The sequence below is a fragment of the Salmo trutta genome, chromosome 29 (genome assembly GCF_901001165.1).
Source record: "Salmo trutta chromosome 29, fSalTru1.1, whole genome shotgun sequence".
Lineage (NCBI taxonomy): Eukaryota > Metazoa > Chordata > Actinopteri > Salmoniformes > Salmonidae > Salmo > Salmo trutta.
The window spans coordinates 839,850-862,493 of record NC_042985.1 but is presented as its reverse complement, the minus strand read 5'-3'; the positions used below and the strand labels follow the sequence as shown (position 1 = coordinate 862,493).

The window sequence follows — 22,644 nt, the reverse complement described above, 5'->3', positions numbered from 1 at the left end:
GTGGTTTCAGAGGTGTTATCCTGTCACTACAGTGGTTTCAGATTTGTTATCCTGTCACTACAGTGGTTTCAGATGTGTTATCCTGTCAGATGTGTTATCCTGTCACTACAGGGGTTTCAGATGTGTTATCCTGTCACTACAGTGGTTTCAGATGTGTTATCCTGTCACTACAGTGGTTTCAGATGTGTTATCCTGTCACTACAGTGGTTTCAGATCTGTTATCCTGTCAGATGTGTTATGCTGTCAGTACAGTGGACATTTCCCGCTGTGGACCTTTGTTTGTTCAGAGATGGCAGGCAAATCACACTTCAGGCAAAAACCTACATTTACATATTTCCTGTAAACACATGGAAAGCATTGTTTTTCTTTCTTCCCCTCTCTTCCCAAGGTCACATTACGCAAATGATCCAGACCCAGATGTTATAGGGCTACGAAAGCCCAAACTTCATTCAAAGCTTCAAATACCATTACGGAAATCAAAACGATTACATTTATGTAGTTCCTTTAATTACTGACAGTATCTTCAACATCAACACAGCAGCACTGAGCCCAGTACAGATCCACTGTATTTTGGAATGTCGGGCCATGAGATTTTCCTTGTGTCTTTAGTATGAGATTGCAAAGCTTTGGTTACTTCCTAAAGGTTTTCCAGAAATCCAACTTTAATGTCTGTAAGGATTCTCTATTTGGTTGTTCATTTGTGTGCAGGTAAGAACAGAAAAGCTGTCTAATAGCCAGCCTGTGTATACAGGGGAGCAGAGTAGACCTCTATGGGTTGGCTGTAAATGTGAGCTAAGGAATCCTCTCTGATTAGTGGGCTGGGTGTAGAGGTGGGCTAAGGAAGCCTCTCTGATTGGTTGGTTGGGTGTACAGGTGAGGGGATCGAGCAGTAGGGTCAGCTCAGCTCCACTCCACACTGACTGAGTCCTGGGACATCATGCAGAGGAAGAGCAGCTCCACTCCACACTGACTGAGTCCTGGGACATCATGCAGAGGAAGAGCAGCTCCACCCCACACTGACTGAGTACTGGGACATCATGCAGAGGAAGAGCAGCTTCACTGGGCTCCTCATCACTGCTCTGTGTGCAGTGGTCTCCTGTTGTCTGAACAAACAGTTCCACTATGTGGAGGAAGGAGGAAAGACCTGGGAAAAGGCTCAGCAGTACTGCAGAGAGAAGTACATTGACCTGGCCTTCATCAGCAACCAACAGGAAGTAGTGTGTATTACTGTAGGAATACAGTAATACACACTGTTCGGAAGAGTCCTCTTTCTGTCTGTCTTTTTAATTTGATTCATAGCTAAGGAATACAGTAATACACACTCTTAGGAAGAGTCATGTTTCTGTCTTTATCATTTGATTCATAGCTAAGGAATACAGTAATACAAACTGTTAGAAAGAGTCATGTTTGTCTGTCATCATGATTTGATTCATGGCCAAGGAATACAAATCACTTTTTAGAAAGTCTAAAGTATCTTTTTGTCTGCATGTTCCTGTAAGAGATGATTTTAGGACGACGATAAAGGAGGAAAGCGGTACTAAGCCATGTCAGGCAGTTATACACAGAGTCCTTCTAAAACCAAGAGGAAATCAACATGATGGCTAAAATATTAGGCCTACATCTAGACATAGTTCCTTTAATTACTGACAGTATCTTCAATATCAACACAGCAGCACTGAGCCCTGCACGGATCCACTGTGGAGAGATTTCCATCAACATTTTGGATAGAGGTTATTTTGGAACATTGGACCGTGATAGATTTTCCGTGTGTCTAGGGGTACAATTTTCTTTATAGATACAGGCCTTATTTTACTGCTGTATTCCAGGTTGGGAAAGAGGAGTGTGTGTTTCTTTGATGTGTTTCTAAGGAAGATTTATTTGGTTGTTCATTTGTTTACAACAACATAAAAGCTATCTAATTGGTTGCCAGTGTGTAGGAGAGCTAAGGAAGCGTTCTAATTGGAGAGTTGGGTGAACAGGTGAGTTAAGAAATCAACTCTGATTGGTGGGCTGGGGACAGAATCAGGTATATATGGCGTTCATAAGAACAGCGACAGGCTCAGCTCCACTCCACACTGACTGAGTACTGGGACATCATGCAGAGGAAGAGCAGCTTCACTGGGCTCCTCATCACTGCTCTGTGTGCAGTGGTCTCCTGTTGTCTGAACAAACAGTTCCACTATGTGAATGAAGGAGGAAAGACCTGGGAAAAGGCTCAGCAGTACTGCAGAGAGAAGTACATTGACCTGGCCTTCATCAGCAACCAACAGGAAGTAGATGAGGTCAATAACATATCAAGAACGGATTATGTTTGGATTGGTCTGTACAGAGATCCCTCTCACCCAACAGAGTGGAAGTGGTCTGGAGGGTGGAACTCATCATTCAAGTTTTGGGGGAAAGGCCAGCCAAACAATAAACATGGCAACCAGGACTGTGTCAGTGTGTGGAAGAAAAAGATGAATGATGATCAATGCACTGAACAATATCCCTTCTTGTGCTTTGATCTGAACGTGGTCCTGGTGAAGGAGAACAAGACGTGGGAGGAGGCTCTGGATCACTGCAGGGAGCACTACACTGACCTCACCAGCCTGCTGTCTGAGAATGAGCAGCTCCTCGTCCAGAGAATGATGAATTCAAAGGGGGCCCAGATGGACCATGTGTGGACAGGACTGCGCTTCCTGGCCAGCGAGTGGCTGTGGGTGAACGGGGACCCCCTGGAGTACCAGGGCTGGACCGGGGGGAGGCTGCCCCACTGCCCTGCACAACACCTGTATTGTGGGACCCTGGCCAGAGAGGGAGAGCTTTGGGGAACCAGGGACTGTGAGGAGAGGAGGAACTTCCTCTGCACAACATGAGGGACTCCTACGCCTCGATAACACCGACAGTGTCATTGCCTTTACTTACACCAGAAGTACATTCATTTCCAATGGAAAGCTGTTTGCCTTGCAGCATTGCGTTGCAGAGGCAGGGGCAGTTGCAGTGCATTTTGTGTGGTGGATATGTTGGATTTATGGAACGTTATACATCAAATAGTATATGTTGAGTAAAATGCTGCGTACCATTTTACACAATGACGCTGTAGGTATGATAGAGGCATTAGAGGAGACAGACCGGTCTATATAATTCCTATGAAATAGAGCCCCACAGTGGAAGTGTCATAATACCCATAAAACCTAGAGGTCAAACAGGGAAATGGTTCCAATCGTTTTTTCCACAGGTGAATATATTGAAAAAGTCACCTTGTCCTGACATTTTCAAAATGTCATGTCAGGGTAAGCATTCACGAAACACAGTCATTACTTTAAGTGTTTCTAAAATCCCCTATAGGAAAAACGAATGGTGGAAAAACGATTGGAACCATTTATTTCCCTGTTTGACAACTAGGTTTTATGGGTATTACGACTTATACTGTGTTACTCTATACCTAAAATGAAATCCTATGTAAGCTCAATATTTTCTACTACAAACAGTTAGTATTTCAAATGTATTTAACCAGGAAGTCCCGTTGAGGTCAAATAAATCTTTCTCAGGGTTTGTTCTCGGTTTCTTTTCCATTGTGGACTATCTATTTTTTTGTTAATGTGGAATAGCTAGCTGGTACATCAAGCTGTTATACTGCGAATAGCTAGCTGGTACATCCAGCTGTTATACTGGGAATAGCTAGCTGGAACATCCAGCTGTTATATTGGGAATAGCTAGCTGGTACATCCACCTAATATACTGGGAAAAGCTAGCTGGTACATTACATTTACATTTAAGTCATTTAGCAGACGCTCTTATCCAGAGCGACTTACAAATTGGTACATTCACCTTATGATATCCAGTGGAACAACCACTTTACAATAGTGCATCTAAATCCTTTAAGTACATCCAGCTGTTATACTGGGAATAGCTAGCTGGTACATCCAACAGTTATACTGGGAATAGCTAGCTGGTACATCCAACTGTTATATTGGGAATAGCTAGCTGGTACATCCACCTAATGTACTGGGAATAGCTAGCTGGTACATCCACCAAAAATACTGGGAAGAGCTAGCTGGTACATCCAGCTATTATACTAGGAATATCTAGCTGGTACATCCAGCTGTTATACTAGGAATAGCTAGCTGGTACATCCAACTGTTATACTGGGAATAGCTAGCTTGTACATCCAGCTGTTATACTAGGAATCGATAGCTGGTACATCCACCTAATATACTGGGAATAGCTAGCTGGTACATCCAACTGTTATATTGGGAATAGCTAGCTGGTACATCCACCTAATACACTGGGAATAGCTAGCTGGTACATCCAACTCTTATATTGGGAATGGCTAGCTGATACATCCACCTAATATACTGGGAATAGCTAGCTGGTACATCCAGCTGTTATACAGGGAATAGCTAGCTGGTACATCCAGCTGTTATACTGGGAATAGCTAGCTGGTACATCCAGCTGTTATACTGGGAATAGCTAGCTGGTACATCCACCTAACATACTGGGAATAGCTAGCTGGTATATCCAGCTGTTATACTAGGAATATATAGCTGGTACATCCAGCTGTTATACTAGGAATAGCTAGCTGGTACATCCAACTCTTATACTGGGAATATCTAACTTGTACATCAAACTGTTATACTGGGAATAGCTAGCTGTGACATCCACCTAATATACTGGGAATAGCTAGCTGGTACATCTAACTGTTATACTGGGAATAGCTAGCTGGTACATCCAAATGTAGTACTGGGAATAACTAGCTGGTACATCCACCTAATGTACTGGGAATAGCTAGCTGGTACATCCACCTAAAATACTGGGAAGAGCTAGCTGGTACATCCAGCTATTATACTAGGAATATCTAGCTGGTACATCCAGCTGTTATACTAGCAATAGCTAGCTGGTACATCCAACTGTTATACTGGGAATAGCTAGCTTGTACATCCAGCTGTTATACTAGGAATCGATAGCTGGTACATCCAACTGTTATACTGGTAATGGCTAGCTGGTACATCCACCTAATATACGGGGAATAGCTAGCTGGTACATCTAACTGTTATACTGGGAATAGCTAGCTGGTACATCTAACTATTATACTGGGAATAGCTAGCTGGTACATCCAGCTGTTATACTAGGAATCGAGAGCTGGTACATCCACCTAATATACTGGGAATAGCTAGCTGGTACATCCAACTGTTATATTGGGAATAGCTAGCTGGTACATCCAACTGTTATATTGGGAATAGCTAGCTGGTACATCCACCTAATATACTGGGAATAGCTAGCTGGTACATCAAACTGTTATATTGGGAATAGCTAGCTGGTACATCCACCTAATATACTGGGAATAGCTAGCTGGTACATCAAGCTGTTATACAGGGAATAGCTAACTGGTACATCCAGCTGTTATACTGGGAATAGCTAGCTGGTACATCCAACTGTTATACAGGGAATATCTAAGTTGTACATCCAACTGTTATACTGGGAATAGCTAGCTGTGACATCCACCTAATATACTGGGAATAGCTAGCTGGTACATCCACCTAATATACTGGTAATGGCTAGCTGGTACATCCACCTAATATACTGGGAATAGCTAGCTGGTACATCTAACTGTTATACTGGGAATAGCTAGCTGGTACATCCACCTAATATACTGGTAATGGCTAGCTGGTACATCCACCTAATATACTGGGAATAGCTAGCTGGTACATCTAACTGTTATACTGGGAATAGCTAGCTGGTACATCTAACTGTTATTCTAGGAATCGAGAGCTGGTACATCCACCTAATATACTTGGAATAGCTTGCTGGTACATCCAGCTGTTATACTAGGAATAGCTTGCTGGTACATCACACTGTTATACTGGGAATAGATAGCTGGTACATCCAGCTGTTAAACTTGGAATAGCCAGCTGGTACATCTAACTGTTATACTGGGAATAGCTAGCTGGTACATCCAACTGTTATATTGGGAACAGCTAGCTGGTACATCCACCTAATATACTGGTAATAGCTAGCTAGGACATCCACCTAATATACTGGGAATAGCTAGCTTGTACATCCACCTAATATACTGGTAATAGCTAGCTTGTACATCCAACTGTTATACTGGGAATAGCTAGCTGGTACATCCAGCTGTTATACTGGGAATCGATAGCTGGTACATCCACTTGTTAATACTGGGAATAGCTAGCTGGTACATACACCTAATATACTGGGAATAGCTAGCTGGTATATCCACCTAATATACTGGGAATAGCTAGCTGGTACATCCACCTAATATACTGGGAATAGCTAGCTGGTATATCCAGCTGTTATACTAGGAATATCTAGCTGGTACATCCAGCTGTTATACTGGGAATAGCTAGCTGGTACATCCAGCTGTTATACTGGGAATATCTAACTTGTACATCCAACTGTTATACTGGGAATAGCTAGCTGTTACATCCACCTAATATACTGGGAATAGCTAGCTGGTACATCCAACTGTTATACTGGGAATAGCTATCGGGTACATCTTGTGAAGTCTTAGTCCACATATTATGTACATGGAGGCCCTGTTGACCGGTCTGCACAGTGTTATTGTAGCTTTAGGCCTATGAGGCCCCAGCAAAAGCAGCATTGTTATGACACAGCTATGGCCCGGGGCCTAACTTTGGTTTCAGATCTGTTCCTCTGTCACTACAGTGGTTTCAGATGTGTTATCCTGTCACTACAGTGGTTTCAGATGTGTTATCCTGTCACTACAGTGGTTTCAGATGTGTTATCCTGTCACTACAGTGGTTTCAGATGTGTTATCCTGTCACTACAGTGGTTTCAGAGGTGTTATCCTGTCACTACAGTGGTTTCAGATCTGTTATCCTGTCAGATGTGTTATGCTGTCAGTACAGTGGACATTTCCTGCTGTGGACCTCTGTTTGTTCAGAGATGGCAGGCAAATCACACTTCAGGCAAAAACATACATTTACATATTTCCTGTAAACACATGGAAAGCATTGTTTTTCTTTCTTCCCCTGTCTTCCCAATGTCACATTATGCAAATTACCTTCACCCAGGGCTACGAAAGCCCGAACTTCATTCAAAGCTTCCAATACCATTACGGAAATCAAAACGATTACATTTATGTAGTTCCTTTAATTACTGACAGTATCTTCAACATCAACACAGCAGCACTGAGCCCTGCACAGATCCCCTGTGGAGAGATTTCCAACAACATTTTGGATAAATACAGAGGAAGAGCAGCTCCACTCCACACTGACTGAGTACTGGGACATCATGCAGAGGAAGAGCAGCTCCACTCCACACTGACTGAGTACTGGGACATCATGCAGAGGAAGAGCAGCTTCACTCCACACTGACTGAGTACTGGGACATCATGCAGAGGAAGAGCAGCTTCACTGGGCTCCTCGTCACTGCTCTGTGTGCAGTGGTCTCCTGTTGTCTGAACAAACAGTTCCACTATGTGAATGAAGGAGGAAAGACCTGGGAAAAGGCTCAGCAGTACTGCAGAGAGAAGTACATTGACCTGGCCTTCATCAGCAACCAACAGGAAGTAGATGAGGTCAATAACATATCAAAAACGGATTATGTTTGGATTGGTCTGTACAGAGATCCCTCTCACCCAACAGAGTGGAAGTGGTCTGGAGGGTGGAACTCATCATTCAGGTTTTGGGAGCAAGGCCAGCCAAACAATCTCAATGGCAACCAGGACTGTGTCGATGTGAATAACCATGAGATGAATGATAAGCAATGCACTGAGCAATATCCCTTCTTGTGCTTTGATCTGAACGTGGTCCTGGTGAAGGAGAACAAGACGTGGGAGGAGGCTCTGGATCACTGCAGGGAGCACTACACTGACCTCACCAGCCTGCTGTCTGAGAATGAGCAGCTCCTCGTCCAGAGAATGATGAATTCAAAGGGGGCCCAGACGGACCATGTGTGGACAGGACTGCGCTTCCTGGCCAGCGAGTGGCTGTGGGTGAACGGGGACCCCCTGGAGTACCAGGCCTGGACCGGGGGGAGGCTGCCCCACTGCCCTGCACAACACCTGTATTGTGGGACCCTGGCCAGAGAGGGAGAGCTTTGGGGAACCAGGGGCTGTGAGGAGAGGAGGAACTTCCTCTGCTCCACATGAGGGACTCCTAGCAGAGCCAGGCATTTATACCTTTGGTGATAACTGAAGTAAAAACGGATGAAAGATCAATATTTACTACGAGCAATAATTTGAATTTAAACATTATTTAACCAGAAAGACCTCTTTCCCAAGGTGTGTTCTCTGTTTGACTATATGTATTCACACTGCATTTAAAACTAAATGTTCATTAAACCTGTAATGATTAAAATAATGGACATTTTACTCTATACTGTTGTAGCAAATGTAGAATACTTAGCAGGCACTGTACAACCAACTCTGTTCTACTGTAATAAACACTGTTAGGAAGTGTCCTCTTTCTGTCTGTCTTTATCATTTGATTTATAGCTAAGGAATACAGTAATACACACTGTTAGGAAGAGTCATCTTTCTGTCTTTATCATTTGATTTATAGCTAAGGAATACAGTAATACACACTGTTAGGAAGAGTCATCTTTCTGTCTTTATCATTTGATTTATAGCTAAGGAATACAGTAATACACACTGTTAGAAAGAGTCATCTGTCTATCATTTGATTCATAGCTAAGGAATACAAATCACTTTTTAGAAAGTCTAAAGTATCTTTTTGTCTGCATGTTCCTGTAAGAGATGATTTTAGGACGATGATAAAGGAGGAAAGTGGTACTAAGCCATGTCAGGCAGTTATACAGAGTCCTTCTAAAACCATGAGGAAATCAACATGATGGCTAAAATATTAGGCCTACATTACCGTTGCTTCTATTATAGGCATTAGTTGAATCTCACTGTTAAATTCAAATCTCCCTACAATCATACCTATGCCAATATGACACCAATTTCGATTAAAATTCGCAAATCATCTTGATTGGAGGTACACCCCCCGTCCCTTCTCGTCATGAGCTTTTAACATTGTCTTTAGCGTTAGGGTCTTCAGACCAGAACTAGCTCAATATCTAGGCGTCGTTTAGGAACAAGACTACAGCGTCCATAAAGTCACCATTATACTTAGCACCTTTCGGACTCAATACGTTTGTAGGGTCAACCGTGTTGATTACATTTATGATTTATCGCTCTCATGTGAACATGTTTTGTCCGTTAAGGACCTTTTTGTAGCATTTCTGACAATGCTAACATCTTTTCAGCCAGAATCTGAGTTCTAACACCGGGTCGGTTGCTCGGCACTATGCTGCCAGTCATAAGAAGTGTATGGAACAAACCTAGGCAACTGTATATAACTAGCTCTATGGTGGTATTCAAGCTGATATATTGATTAGCTAGGTAGCTAACTAGCTAATGTTAGCTTGCGTGTACAAAGTCCAGTGGTTAGCCTCAGTAGCTAGCTAACACCCGTCAGCTGAAAGCCAACTAGCTAGCTATCAAACAGGCAAATAAAGGTAGCTAGACAATAAATGCACATTTGTTTTTATTAATTAGGTAGCAAGCTATCTAGTTAGTAATGTTATATCAGTCAGATGAGAGCTAACGTTGGCTAGGTAGCTAACCAACAAACAAGGAAAGCTAACTAGCTAGCTATATTTTGCCAATTAAGGTTTTTCATGAAGAGGCTGAAGTCATGTGTAAACTGTTGATCTAGACACATGCATGTAATTGGAGCACAAACAAACATACATAGCGAACATCATTGGCTGCTATGATATCCTGTTAACAAACATACATAGCGAACATCATTGGCTGCTATGATATCCTGTTAACAAACATACATAGCGAACATCATTGGCTGCTATGATATCCTGTTAACAAGCATACATAGCGAACATCATTGGCTGCTATGCTAGCCAGTTAACGTTAACTAGCTAGGTAACGTTATCTAACGTCTATGGCCAGTTCATGCACCACAATATATCATACTTTCTTACAAAAAAACAGCTAGTTAACAGCATCACTGTTTCAAACATATAGAATACATTCCAGCTCCTTCCTTGTCATTATTATGATACACATTTGTGCTGACTGATTAACAGTGTCAAGTTACTTTCCAGTGTGTGCTGCACACGATGCACCCAGGTAAAACCACGTTAGAATCATTAAGGGGGTTAGATTAATCTGGTCCGGGTGCGGTGTCGGCATGTATTTCCCTGGCTAAAAATGAATCGTATTCGATTTGGAACTGGACTGCCACCGGAGGTAATTAAGCACGTGTAGTAATGAGCAGTGGTGTAAAGTAGTTACGTGAAAAATACTTTAAAGTACTACTTATTAAGTATTTTTTTTGGGGGGGGGGGGGTATCTGTACTTTATTATTTATATTTTTGACAACTTTTACTTTTACTTTGCTACATTCCTAAAGAAAATCATGTGCTTTTTACTCTTTTTTCCTGACACCCAAAAGTACTCATTACATTTTTAATGCTTAGCAGGACAGGAAAATGGTCCCATTTCCAAACTTATCAAGAGAACATCCCTTGTCATCCCTACTGCCTCTGATCTGGCGGACTCACTAAACACAAAAGTGTGCCCCTGGCTATCTGTAAATTAAAAACAAAAAATTGTGTCTTCTGGTTTGCTTAATATAACGATGTTTAAATGATTTATACTTTAACTTTGATACTTACGTATATTTAAAACTAAATACTTTTAGACTTTTTCTCAAGTAGTATTTTACTGGGTGACTTTCACTTTTTGTGGAGTAATTTTCTATTAAGCCATCTTACGACAATTGGGTACTTTTCCCACCACTGGTAATGAGTGGAATTCTGTGTTTTCATATGGAAAAGGGAATGTTTTTGATGAAAATGCTTTATCTACCTCTCTCCCCACTTTCGCCCGATTGTGTACCCCGTGTCAGATTAATCGAACCACCTCTCTACTTGCTTATTGTGCACCATGCTGTGCGCAGTCAAAAGAAAATGACATGATTGCTAATGTGATTAATTTGGTCTGTTTTCAAAAAATTAACTGCTTTAGACTATTGTTTTTTTTAACCAAGCAAAATAAATAAACGAACCCATCTTCTTTGAACGAAAGCTTCAAGACTGTCTATTTTAAATGGTCTGTCGAAATCAGTGTTTTATTTTTAGTTTTGACAGCCCCCTTCCAACCCACACAACACACACCCACACGTGCATGCACACACAAACAAACACTTATTTTCATGTATTAGGTGGCTCTTAAAAGAGCCTTTAGGTTCGTGGAGGGGCAGGCAAGCGGCAGTGCGTGGTGGTGTGAACTACTGCATGTCTCTTGCTAGAACGGAGAAGAGACCAGCTCTCAGACTCTCAAGGAAGACGTCGTTGCCCTCATCCGTGAGATACACGCCCTCACTACGGTACTGCCTAGGGACACAGTGCTTTATGGCAGAGTGACGGATTGTGGGTATGCTCCAATCACTGAGAAATGCAAACTGGCTCATGTGGAACTGACAAATGACTTATGCCAATTCAAATGCACGCAGTAAACATGGTACATTGTACACCATCAACACTTAAAATGTATGTTCTGTTTCCAAATCTGTGAGTTCTCCCACTTGTTTTCATATTTACACTGCCATTTATAAATGAGCACATGTGTGCTGTTTTACTGGAGTTGGAAAGTTGTGTGCAGCATTACTTAGGACATGTGTAGCAGAAGTTTGTAGGGTTTAGAGCACCTATCCAATTTCAGATGTGTAAATATGTCAATAATTTTTCTTAAGAGTTTTGTACTTGTTGTATTTTGCAGGTGTTTCTCAGCAGTTTGTCATTTGTTTAAGTGTTTGTTTCAGGAGTTATAAAAATTGCTCTTGACCTTCCACAGGGTTATGTAAGATGTTCTGTTCATACCCAGTGCTACCACACCTGATTCTACTACTCAGCTGTTCATCAAGACCTCAGCTGTTCATCAAGACCTCAGATGTTCATCAATACCTCAGCTGTTCATCAAGACCTCAGATGTTCATCAAGACCTCAGCTGTTCATCAAGACCTCAGCTGTTCATCAATACCGCAGATGTTCATGAAGACCTCAGCTGTTCATCAAGACCTCAGCTGTTCATCAAGACCTCAGCTGTTCATCAATACCTCAGATGTTCATCAATACCTCAGCTGTTCATGAAGACCTCAGCTGTTCATCAAGACCTCAGCTGTTCATCAAGACCTCAGCTGTTCGTCGAGACCTCAGCTGTTCATTGAGACCTCAGCTGTTCATCAAGACCTCAGATGTTCATCAAGACCTCAGATGTTCATCAAGACACTGAATAGTAGAATCAGGTGTGGTAGAACTGGGCTTGAATATAAAACCTTACATAAACCTCTATATTGTCAAGAGCAGTTGTGGCCATCCTTGACTTGTATTTACAAAGTTGACTATATCTGATGAATGTACATTTGTTTGTAAATGTTATATTTAGTGATAACTCACCTTTGTTTACAGGTGTAGTACTAGGCCTTTCTTCAGTAATCTTTAAGGTACATTTTCATGTTGATTACTTGTGTATTTTCCAGGAGCTTGCTCGATTCTCTTAACCTGTTATGCAAGGGGGCAGTATTTTCACATCTGGATGAAAAGCGTGCCCAGAGTAACTGCCTGCTACTCAGGCCCAGAAGCTAGGATATGCATATTATTAGCAGATTTGTATAGAAAACACTCTGACGTTTCTAAACCTGTTTGAATGATGTCTGTGAGTATAACAGAACTCATATGGCAGGCGAAAACCTGAGAAAAATCCAACCAGGAAGTGGGAAATCTGAGGTTTGTAGTTTTTCAAGTGATTGCCTATCCAATATACAGTGTAAATGGGGTCAGATTGCGCTTCCTAGGGCTTCCAATAGATGTCAACAGTCTTTAGAACGTTGTTTCAGGCTTCTATTGGAAAAGGGGAGCGAATAAGACCACTCACAGTAAGTGCCTCAGCTGAAAGCTATGAGTTGTTTATCGCGCGCGGCCGTGAGCACGAGCTCCGTTCCCTTTCCTTTCTAATGACAAAGGACATTATTGAAGATTTATGATTAAAACATCCTAAAAATTGATTATATACAGTGGGGGAAAAAAGTATTTGATCCCCTGCTGATTTTGTACGTTTGCCCACTGATAAAGAAAGGATCAGTCCAACATTTTAATGGTACGTTTATTTGAACAGTGAGAGACAGAATAACATCAAAAATATCAAAAAAAACGCATGTCAAAAATGTTATAAATTGATTTGCATTTTAATGAGGGAAATAAGTATTTGACCCCCTCTCAATCAGAAAGATTTCTGGCTACCAGGTGTCTTTTATACAGGTAACGAGTTGAGATTAGGAGCACACTCTTAAAGGGAGTGCTCCTAACTGCAGCTTGTTACCTGTAAAAAAGACACCTGTCCACAGAAGCAATCAATCAATCAGATTCCAAACTCTCCACCATGGCCAAGACCAAAGAGCTCTCCAAGGATATCAGGGACAAGATTGTAGACCTACACAAGGCTGGAATGGGCTACAAGACCATCGCCAAACAGCTTGGTGAGAAGGTGACAACATTTGGTGCGATTATTCGCAAATGGAAGAAACACAAAAGAACTGTCAATATCCCTCGGCCTGGGGCTCCATGCAAGATCTCACATCGTGGAGTTGCAATGATCATGAGAACAGTGAGGAATCAGCCCAGAACTACACGGGAGGATCTTGTCAATGATCTCAAGGCTGCTGGGACCATAGTCACCAAGAAAACAATTGGTAACACACTACGCCGTGAAGGACTGAAATCCTGCAGCCTCCGCAAGGTCCCCCTGCTCAAGAATACATATACATGCCCGTCTGAAGTTTGCCAATGAACATCGGAATGATTCAGAGGACAACTGGTGAAAGTGTTGCGGTCAGATGAGACCAAAATGGAGCTCTTTGGCATCAACTCAACTCGCCGTGTTTGGAGGAGGAGGAATGCTGCCTATGACCCCAACAACACCATCTCCACCGTCAAACATGGAGGTGGAAACATTATGCTTTGGGGGTGTTTTTCTGCTAAGGGGACAGGACAACTTCACCGCATCATTTGACGGGGCCATGTACTGTCAAATCTTGTGTGAGAACCTCCTTCCCTCAGCCAGGGCATTGAAAATGGGTCGTGGATGGGTATTCCAGCATGACAATGACCCAAAACACACGGCCAAGGCAACAAAGGAGTGCCTCAAGAAGAAGCACATTAAGGTCCTGGAGTGGCCTAGCCAGTCTCCAGACCTTAATCCCATAGAAAATCTGTGGAGGGAGCTGAAGGTTCGAGTTGCCAAACGTCAGCCTCGAAACCTTAATGACTTGGAGAAGATCTGCAAAGAGGAGTGGGACAAAATCCCTCCTGAGATGTGTGCAAACCTGGTGGCCAACTACAAGAAACGTCTGACCTCTGTGATTGCCAACAAGGGTTTTGCCACCAAGTACTAAGTCATGTTTTGCAAAGGGGTCAAATACTTATTTCCCTCATTAAAATGCAAATCAATTTTTAACATTTTTGACATGCGTTTTTCTGGATTATTTTGTTGTTATACTGTCTCTCACTGTTCAAATAAACCTACCATTAAAATTATAGACTGATCATTTCTTTGCAAGTGGGCAAACGTACAAAATCAGCAGGGGATCAAATACTTTTTTCCCCCACTGTACATCGTTTGACATTTTTCTACAAACTTCAATGGAACTTTTTACACTTTTCGTCTGGACTTTGTGCTCGCGTCTTGTGCATTTGGATTAGTGAACTAAATGCGCAAACAAAAAGGAGGTATTTGGACATAAATATGGACTTTATCGAACAAAACAAACATTTATTGTGGAACTGGTATTCCTGGGAGTGCATTCCGATGAAGATCATCAAAGGTAAGTGAATATTTATAACGCTATTTCTGACTTTTGTTGACACCACAACATGGCGGGTATCTGTATGGCTTGTTTTGGTGGCTGAGCGCTGTACTCAGATTATCGCATGGTGTGCTTTCACCATAAAGCTTTTTTGAAATCTGACACAGCATTAAGGAGAAGTTTATCTCTAATCCTATGTATAACACCTGTATCTTATAGAAAAGTTTATGATGAGTATTTCTGTAAATTGATGTGGCTCTCTGCAAATTCATCGGATGTTTTTTAGAGGCAAAACATTACTGAACATAACGTGCCAATGTAAACTGAGATTTTTGATATAAATATGAACTTTATCGAACAAAACATACATGTATTGTGTAACATGAAGTCCTATGAGTGCCATCTGATGAAGATCATCAAAGGTTAGTGATTAATTCTATCTCTATTTCTGCTTTTTGTGACTCCTCTCTTTGGCTGGAAAATGGCTGTGTTTTTCTGTGACTAGGCGCTGACCTAACATAATCGCAAGGTATGCTTTCGCTGTAAAGCCTTTTTGAAATCGGACACTGTGGTTGGATTAACAAGAAGTTTATCTTTAAAATGGTGTATAATGCTTGTATGTTTGAGGAATTGTAATTATGAGATTTCTGTTGTTTGAATTTGGCGCCCTGCAATTTCACTGGCTGTTGTCAAATCGATCCCATTAACGGGATTTGAGCCAAAAGATGTGCTCTTAACCTGTTGGGGCTAGGGGGCAGTATTTACACGGCCGGATAAAAAACGTACCCGATTTAATCTGGTTACTAATCCTACCCAGTAACTAGAATATGCATATACTTATTATATATGGATAGAAAACACCCTAAAGTTTCTAAAACTGTTTGAATGGTGTCTGTGAGTATAACAGAACTCATTTGGCAGGCAAAAACCTGAGAGATTCCTTTACAGGAAGTGGCCTGTCTGAGCATTTATTTGCTTTCTTTGACATCTCTTCCAAAAACGGAGGATCTCTGCTGTTACGTGACACTTCCCACGTCTCCAATGGGCTCTCAGAGCCCGGGAAAAACCTGAATGACGTAATTCAAAGCCCTGGCTGAAACACAGGAGCGCTTTTGCTAAGTGGTCTATCAGCAGACAAAAGGCTTAGGCGCGTGCACTGCCTTCCCCCGCCTTTCTGTTTTTCCCTCTATTTACAGACAGGCAGATTCCCTGTCGGAATATTATCGCTTTTCTACGAGATAAATTGCATAAAAATTGATTTTAAACAGCGGTTGACATGCTTCGAAGTACGGTAATGGAATATTTAGAAATTTTTTGTCACGTTATGCGCCATGCGCACGACCGTGATTTACCATTCTGATAGTGTCTAGAACTCACGAACAAAACGTTGCTGATGGAACGTAACGATGGATTATTTGGGACCAAACCTACATTTGTTATTGAAGTAGAAGTCCTGGGAGTGCATTCTGACGAAGAACAGGAAAGGTAAGACCATTTTTCTTATAGGAAATATGATTTTGGTGAAGGCTAAACTTGCCGGGTGTCTAAATAGCTAGCCCGTGATGGCTGGGCTATGTACTTAGAATATTGCAAAATGTGCTTCATCCGAAAAGCTATTTTAAAATCGGACAAATCGAGTGCATAGAGGAGTTCTGTATCTATAATTCTTAAAATAATTGTTATGCTTTTTGTGAACGTTTATCGTGAGTAATTTAGTAAATTGTTAGTAAATTCCCCGGAAGTTTGCGGGGGGTATGCTTTTTCTGAACGTCACATGCTAATGTAAAAAGCTGTTTTTTGATATAAATATGAACTTGATTGAACAGACATGCATGTATTGTATAACATAATGTCCTAGGTGTGTCATCTGATGAAGATCATCAAAGGTTAGTGCTGCATTTAGCTGTGATTTGGGTTTTTGTGACATTATATGCTAGCTTGAAAAATGGGTGTCTGATTATTTCTGGCTGGGTACTCTGCTGACATAATCTAATGTTTTGCTTTCGTTGTAAAGCCTTTTTGAAATCGGACAGTGTGGTTAGATTAACGAGAGTCTTGTCTTTAAATAGCTGTAAAATAGTCATATGTTTGAGAAATTGAAGTAATAGCATTTCAAAGGTTTTGAAAATTGCGCCACAGGATTCAACTGGCTGTTACGTAGGTGGGACGATTTGGTGCCACCTAGCCCAGAGAGGTTTTAACATAGATAAGGAACCATTTTTCCAGTTTATTACATATTGGCTTAAATTGGTTTCTCGCTTCTCTATGGAAAATCAGCTGTTAATATTAAATAAATACTGACAACTACATTATGTATCAGGTTTGAAGGTAAGACCCAAATGCAGATTGTCTTGAAGTAACAATGTTTATTATAGCAACAGGGGCAGGCAAACGACAGGTCAAGGCAGGCAGGGGTCGATAATCCAGAGTGGTGGGGCAAAGGTACAGGAAGGCAGGCAGGCTCAGGGTCAAGGTCAGGCAAACGTTGGTAATCCAGAGTAGGGGCGAAGGTACAGGACGGCAGGCAGGGTCAGGGGCAGGCAGAGTGCTCAGACAGGCGGGCTCAGAGTCAGGACAGGCAAGGGTCAAAACCTGGAGAGCGAGAAAAAGAGAGACTGGGGAAAAGCAGGAGCAGAGACAAAACGCTGGTTGACTTGATAAACAAGACCAACTGTCAACAGACAAACAGAGAACACAGGTATAAGTACCCAGGGGATAATGGGGAAGATAGGCGACACCTGGAGGGGGGTGGAGACAAGCACAAGGACAGGTGAAACAGATCAGGGAGTGACATTATGTCTGTTACCATTGTCATTATTGTGTACTTTTACTTAACGTTTACTGCTGTGTTAAGCTGTATTATAATGCGGTACTATAATGTTGGATAATCATCTTCCGGTGTAAAAAACATGGAAATTAAAAACGAAAAACTACATTTTAAGTGACAATAGGCATTGGTCTGAAGCCGAAAAATAAAGGAAATTCACATGAGGACAAAATGCCTACTCCACCCATGCTCTACCAAGGTTTCCATTAATTAGGCTGTTTGAGAAGGTTTGAATCCTAAGCAACCTGCCTGCACATAGTTTGAAGTACAATACCAACATAGCTACTGTAGTAGGTCAAAGCTGTGTGCTGGAAAACCTTAGTAGAGCATGGGTGGAATAGGCATTGTAGTGCTCATGTGAATTTCCTTTCTTTTTCGGCTTCAGACCAATACCTATTCTCACTTAAAATGTAGTTTTTGGTTTTTAATCTTGGACGTCTTCCTTTAATTACAGACAGTATCTTCAACATCAACACAGCAGCACTGAGCCCTGCACAAATCCACTGTGGAGAGATATCCATCAACATTTTGGATACAATTTATTTTGGACCACATTTTGGATAAAGTTTATTTTGGACCATTGAACTGTGATAGATTGTCCATGTGTCTAGGGGCAACAATTTACTTTATAGATATAGGCCTTATTTTACTGCTGTATTCCAGGTTGGGAAAGAGCAGTGTGTGGTTTTTTTAATGTGTTTTTAAGGAAGATCTATTTGGTTGTTCATTTGTGTACAACAACATAAAAGCTATCTAATTGATTGCCAGTGGGTAGGTGAGCTAAGGAAGCATTCTAATTGGTGAGTTGGGTGAACAGGTGAGTTAAGGAATCCACTCTGATTGGTGGGCTGGGGACAGTATAAGGTATAATATGGTGGTCAGAAGAGCAGCAGCAGGCTCAGCTCCACTCCACACTGACTGAGTACTGGGACAGCATGCAGAGGAAGAGCAGCTCCACTCCACACTGACTGAGTACTGGGACATCACTCAGAGGAAGAGCAGCTGCACTGGGCTCCTCATCACTGCTCTGTGTCCAGTGGTCTCTGATCTGCTGCCAGAAGACAGGAGCTCTATAGTGCTGACTGCTGCCAGAAGACAGGAGCTCTATAGTGCTGACTGTTGGCAGAAGACAGGAGCTCTATAGTGCCGACTGCTGGCAGAAGACAGGAGCTCTATAGTGCTGACTGCTGGCAGAAGACAGGAGCTCTATAGTGCTGACTGCTGCCAGAAGACAGGAGCCCTATAGTGCTGACTGCTGGCAGAAGACAGGAGCTCTATAGTGCTGACTCCTGTCAGAAGACAGGAGCTCTATAGTGCTGACTGCTTTGAGAAGACAGGAGCTCTATAGTGCTGACTGCTGTCAGAAGACAGGAGCTCTATAGTGCTGACTGCTGTCAGAAGACAGGAGCTCTATAGTGCTGACTGCTTTGAGAAGACAGGAGCTCTATAGTGCTGACTGCTTTGAGAAGACAGGAGCTCTATAGTGCTGACTGCTGCCAGAAGACAGTAGCTCTATAGTGCTGACTGCTGCCAGAAGACAGGAGCCCTATAGTGCTGACTGCTGGCAGAAGACAGGAGCTCTATAGTGCTGACTCCTGTCAGAAGACAGGAGCTCTATAGTGCTGACTGCTTTGAGAAGACAGGAGCTCTATAGTGCTGACTGCTGTCAGAAGACAGGAGCTCTATAGTGCTGACTGCTGGCAGAAGACAGGAGCTCTATAGTGCTGACTGCTGTCAGAAGACAGGAGCTCTATAGTGCCGACTGCTGGCAGAAGACAGGAGCTCTATAGAGCTGACTGCTGTCAGAAGACAGGAGCTCTATAGTGCCGACTGCTGGCAGAAGAGAGAACAGCACCTTGATCAATGGTATGATCCTCTTGTCCAGTAACAACCTCTCAGCACTTCATGTAATCTGAAATCATTTTAAAAAAGTAGCCTACTCAATACGGTGGTAGCTCCACATTGTACTCTGATAAGCTTGGTGGCATGTCCACCACATTTCTTAAAAAACCTACCCATTCCTTTTAGGAGTTCAATCAAGCATCCATCCAGCTGTCAAAGGTCTATTCATTTTCTCTCTGAATAGTAAACAACATCCTATAATAGATAGGAGAGCAGGAACATGTCTACGTACAGCAACCGTTAACCCATGTAACTCATTCACATCAGTAAATCAGCAGTATCACAAGTCTAACACACTATAGACTTGATTGGTCTTCAAATATGAACTTCATTGGTCAGCATATATGGACTACATTGGTCAGCATATAGGGACTACATTGGTCAGCATATAACCTCGTCACCCATGACTAAATCTCAGCTGTCTGTCACGAGTAACTATCAGCATATAGACTTCATTGCACAAAAGGCATACTTGCCTTCTCTAAATATTAGCAAAGTCAGAGTGAAATAAAGGTTTTTTTTAGAGAAGTGAGTCACATTTCTTGAGTCATTGAGGCTAATAGGTTACAAGACATAATGTCCCCACATGATTTAGCTATTGATTGTGTAACATCTATTCAAACCACAGGTTCTAGGTTCATGTATAGGGAAACAGTCAGCATGCAGAAATATATATATATATATATATATATATGTATATATGTGTGTTTTAAAGCAACATTTATTAAATGATTAGGAGTGTTTGTAATGGGTACTGTACAAAACATGTTCTTTGTTCTACTTTTACTGAGGTGCTATGACTTCCTACAGCACAACAGTGCCTTCACATGGGCAGGGCTGAGGTGCTATCACTTCCTACAGCACAACAGTGCCTTCATATGGGCAGAGCTGAGGTGCCATCACTTCCTACAGCACAACAGTGCCTTCACATAGGCAGGGCTGAGGTGCTATCACTTCCTACAGCACAACAGTGCCTTCACATGGGCAGGGCTGAGGTGCTATCACTTCCTACAGCACAACAGTGCCTTCACATGGGCAGGGCTGAGGTGCTATCACTTCCTACAGCACAACAGTGCCTTCACATGGGCAGGGCTGAGGTGCTATCACTTCCTACAGCACAACAGTGCCTTCACATAGGCAGGGCTGAGGTGCTATCACTTCCTACAGCACAACAGTGCCTTCACATGGGCAGGGCTGAGGTGCTATCACTTCCTACAGCACAACAGTGCCTTCACATAGGCAGGTATGAGGTGCTATCACTTCCTACAGCACAACAGTGCCTTCACATGGGCAGGGCTGAGGTGCTATCACTTCCTACAGCACAACAGTGCCTTCATATGGGCAGGGCTGAGGTGCTATCACTTCCTACAGCACAACAGTGCCTTCACATAGGCAGGTATAAGGTGCTATCACTTCCTACAGCACAGCAGTGCCTTCACATAGGCAGGGCTGAGGTGCTATCACTTCCTACAGCACAACAGTGCCTTCACATAGGCAGGGCTGAGGTGCTATCACTTCCTACAGCACAACAGTGCCTTCACATAGGCAGGTATGAGGTGCTATCACTTCCTACAGCAGAACAGTGCCTTCACATAGGCAGGGCTGAGGTGCTATCACTTCCTACAGCAGAACAGTGCCTTCACATGGGCAGGGCTGAGGTGCTATCACTTCCTACAGCACAACAGTGCCTTCACATAGGCAGGTATGAGATGCTATCACTTCCTACAGCACAACAATGCCTTCACATAGGCAGGGCTGAGGTGCTATCACTTCCTACAGCACAACAGTGCCTTCACATGGGCAGGGCTGAGGTGCTATCACTTCCTACAGCACAACAGTGCCTTCACATAGACAGGTATGAGGTGCTATCACTTCCTACAGCACAGCAGTGCCTTCACATAGGCAGGGCTGAGGTGCTATCACTTCCTACAGCACAACAGTGCCTTCACATAGGCAGGTATGAGGTGCCATCACTTCCTACAGCACAACAGTGCCTTCACATGGGCAGGGCTGAGGTGCTATCACTTCCTACAGCAGAACAGTGCCTTCACATAGGCAGGGCTGAGGTGCTATCACTTCCTACAGCACAACAGTGCCTTCACATGGGCAGGGCTGAGGTGCTATCACTTCCTACAGCAGAACAGTGCCTTCACATGGGCAGGGCTGAGGTGCTATCACTTCCTACAGCACAACAGTGCCTTCACATGGGCAGGGCTGAGGTGCTATCACTTCCTACAGCACAACAGTGCCTTCACATAGGCAGGTATGAGGTGCTATCACTTCCTACAGCACAACAGTGCCTTCACATGGGCAGGGCTGAGGTGCTATCACTTCCTACAGCACAACAGTGCCTTCATATGGGCAGGGCTGAGGTGCTATCACTTCCTACAGCACAACAGTGCCTTCACATAGGCAGGTATGAGGTGCTATCACTTCCTACAGCACAGCAGTGCCTTCACATAGGCAGGGCTGAGGTGCTATCACTTCCTACAGCACAACAGTGCCTTCACATAGGCAGGTATGAGGTGCTATCACTTCCTACAGCAGAACAGTGCCTTCACATAGGCAGGGCTGAGGTGCTATCACTTCCTACAGCAGAACAGTGCCTTCACATGGGCAGGGCTGAGGTGCTATCACTTCCTACAGCACAACAGTGCCTTCACATAGGCAGGTATGAGATGCTATCACTTCCTACAGCACAACAATGCCTTCACATAGGCAGGTATGAGGTGCTATCACTTCCTACAGCAGAACAGTGCCTTCACATGGGCAGGGCTGAGGTGCTATCACTGCCTACAGCACAACAGTGCCTTCACATAGGCAGGGCTGAGGTGCTATCACTTCCTACAGCACAACAGTGCCTTCACATAGGCAGGGCTGAGGTGCTATCACTTCCTACAGCACAACAGTGCCTTCACATAGGCAGGTATGAGGTGCTATCACTTCCTACAGCACAGCAGTGCCTTCACATAGGCAGGGCTGAGGTGCTATCACTTCCTACAGCACAACAGTGCCTTCACATAGGCAGGGCTGAGGTGCTATCACTTCCTACAGCACAGCAGTGCC

At 43.0% G+C, this 22,644-nt stretch overlaps 1 protein-coding gene across 1 annotated transcript; it reads left to right on the top strand.

Annotated features, from left to right (window-relative positions):
• The first annotated feature begins 2,037 nt into the window (after positions 1-2,037).
• LOC115167415 (macrophage mannose receptor 1-like) lies at positions 2,038-8,424 on the top strand. The gene is made up of 2 exons (XM_029721820.1): positions 2,038-2,820; positions 7,293-8,424. The coding sequence occupies exons 1-2, from the start codon at positions 2,097-2,099 to the stop codon at positions 8,111-8,113; spliced, it is 1,545 nt and encodes a 514-aa protein (XP_029577680.1). The 5' UTR covers positions 2,038-2,096; the 3' UTR covers positions 8,114-8,424.
• Positions 8,425-22,644: the final 14,220 nt, after the last annotated feature.

Excerpts from the sequence above, each read along its gene's own strand:
- LOC115167415 (XM_029721820.1), top strand. The coding sequence starts at position 2,097 with ATGCAGAGGAAGAGCAGCTTCACTGGGCTCCTCATCACTGCTCTGTGT. Across the intron at positions 2,821-7,292 it reads GCTTTGGGGAACCAGGGACT|TACTGGGACATCATGCAGAG; the intron begins GTGAGGAGAGGA and ends ACACTGACTGAG.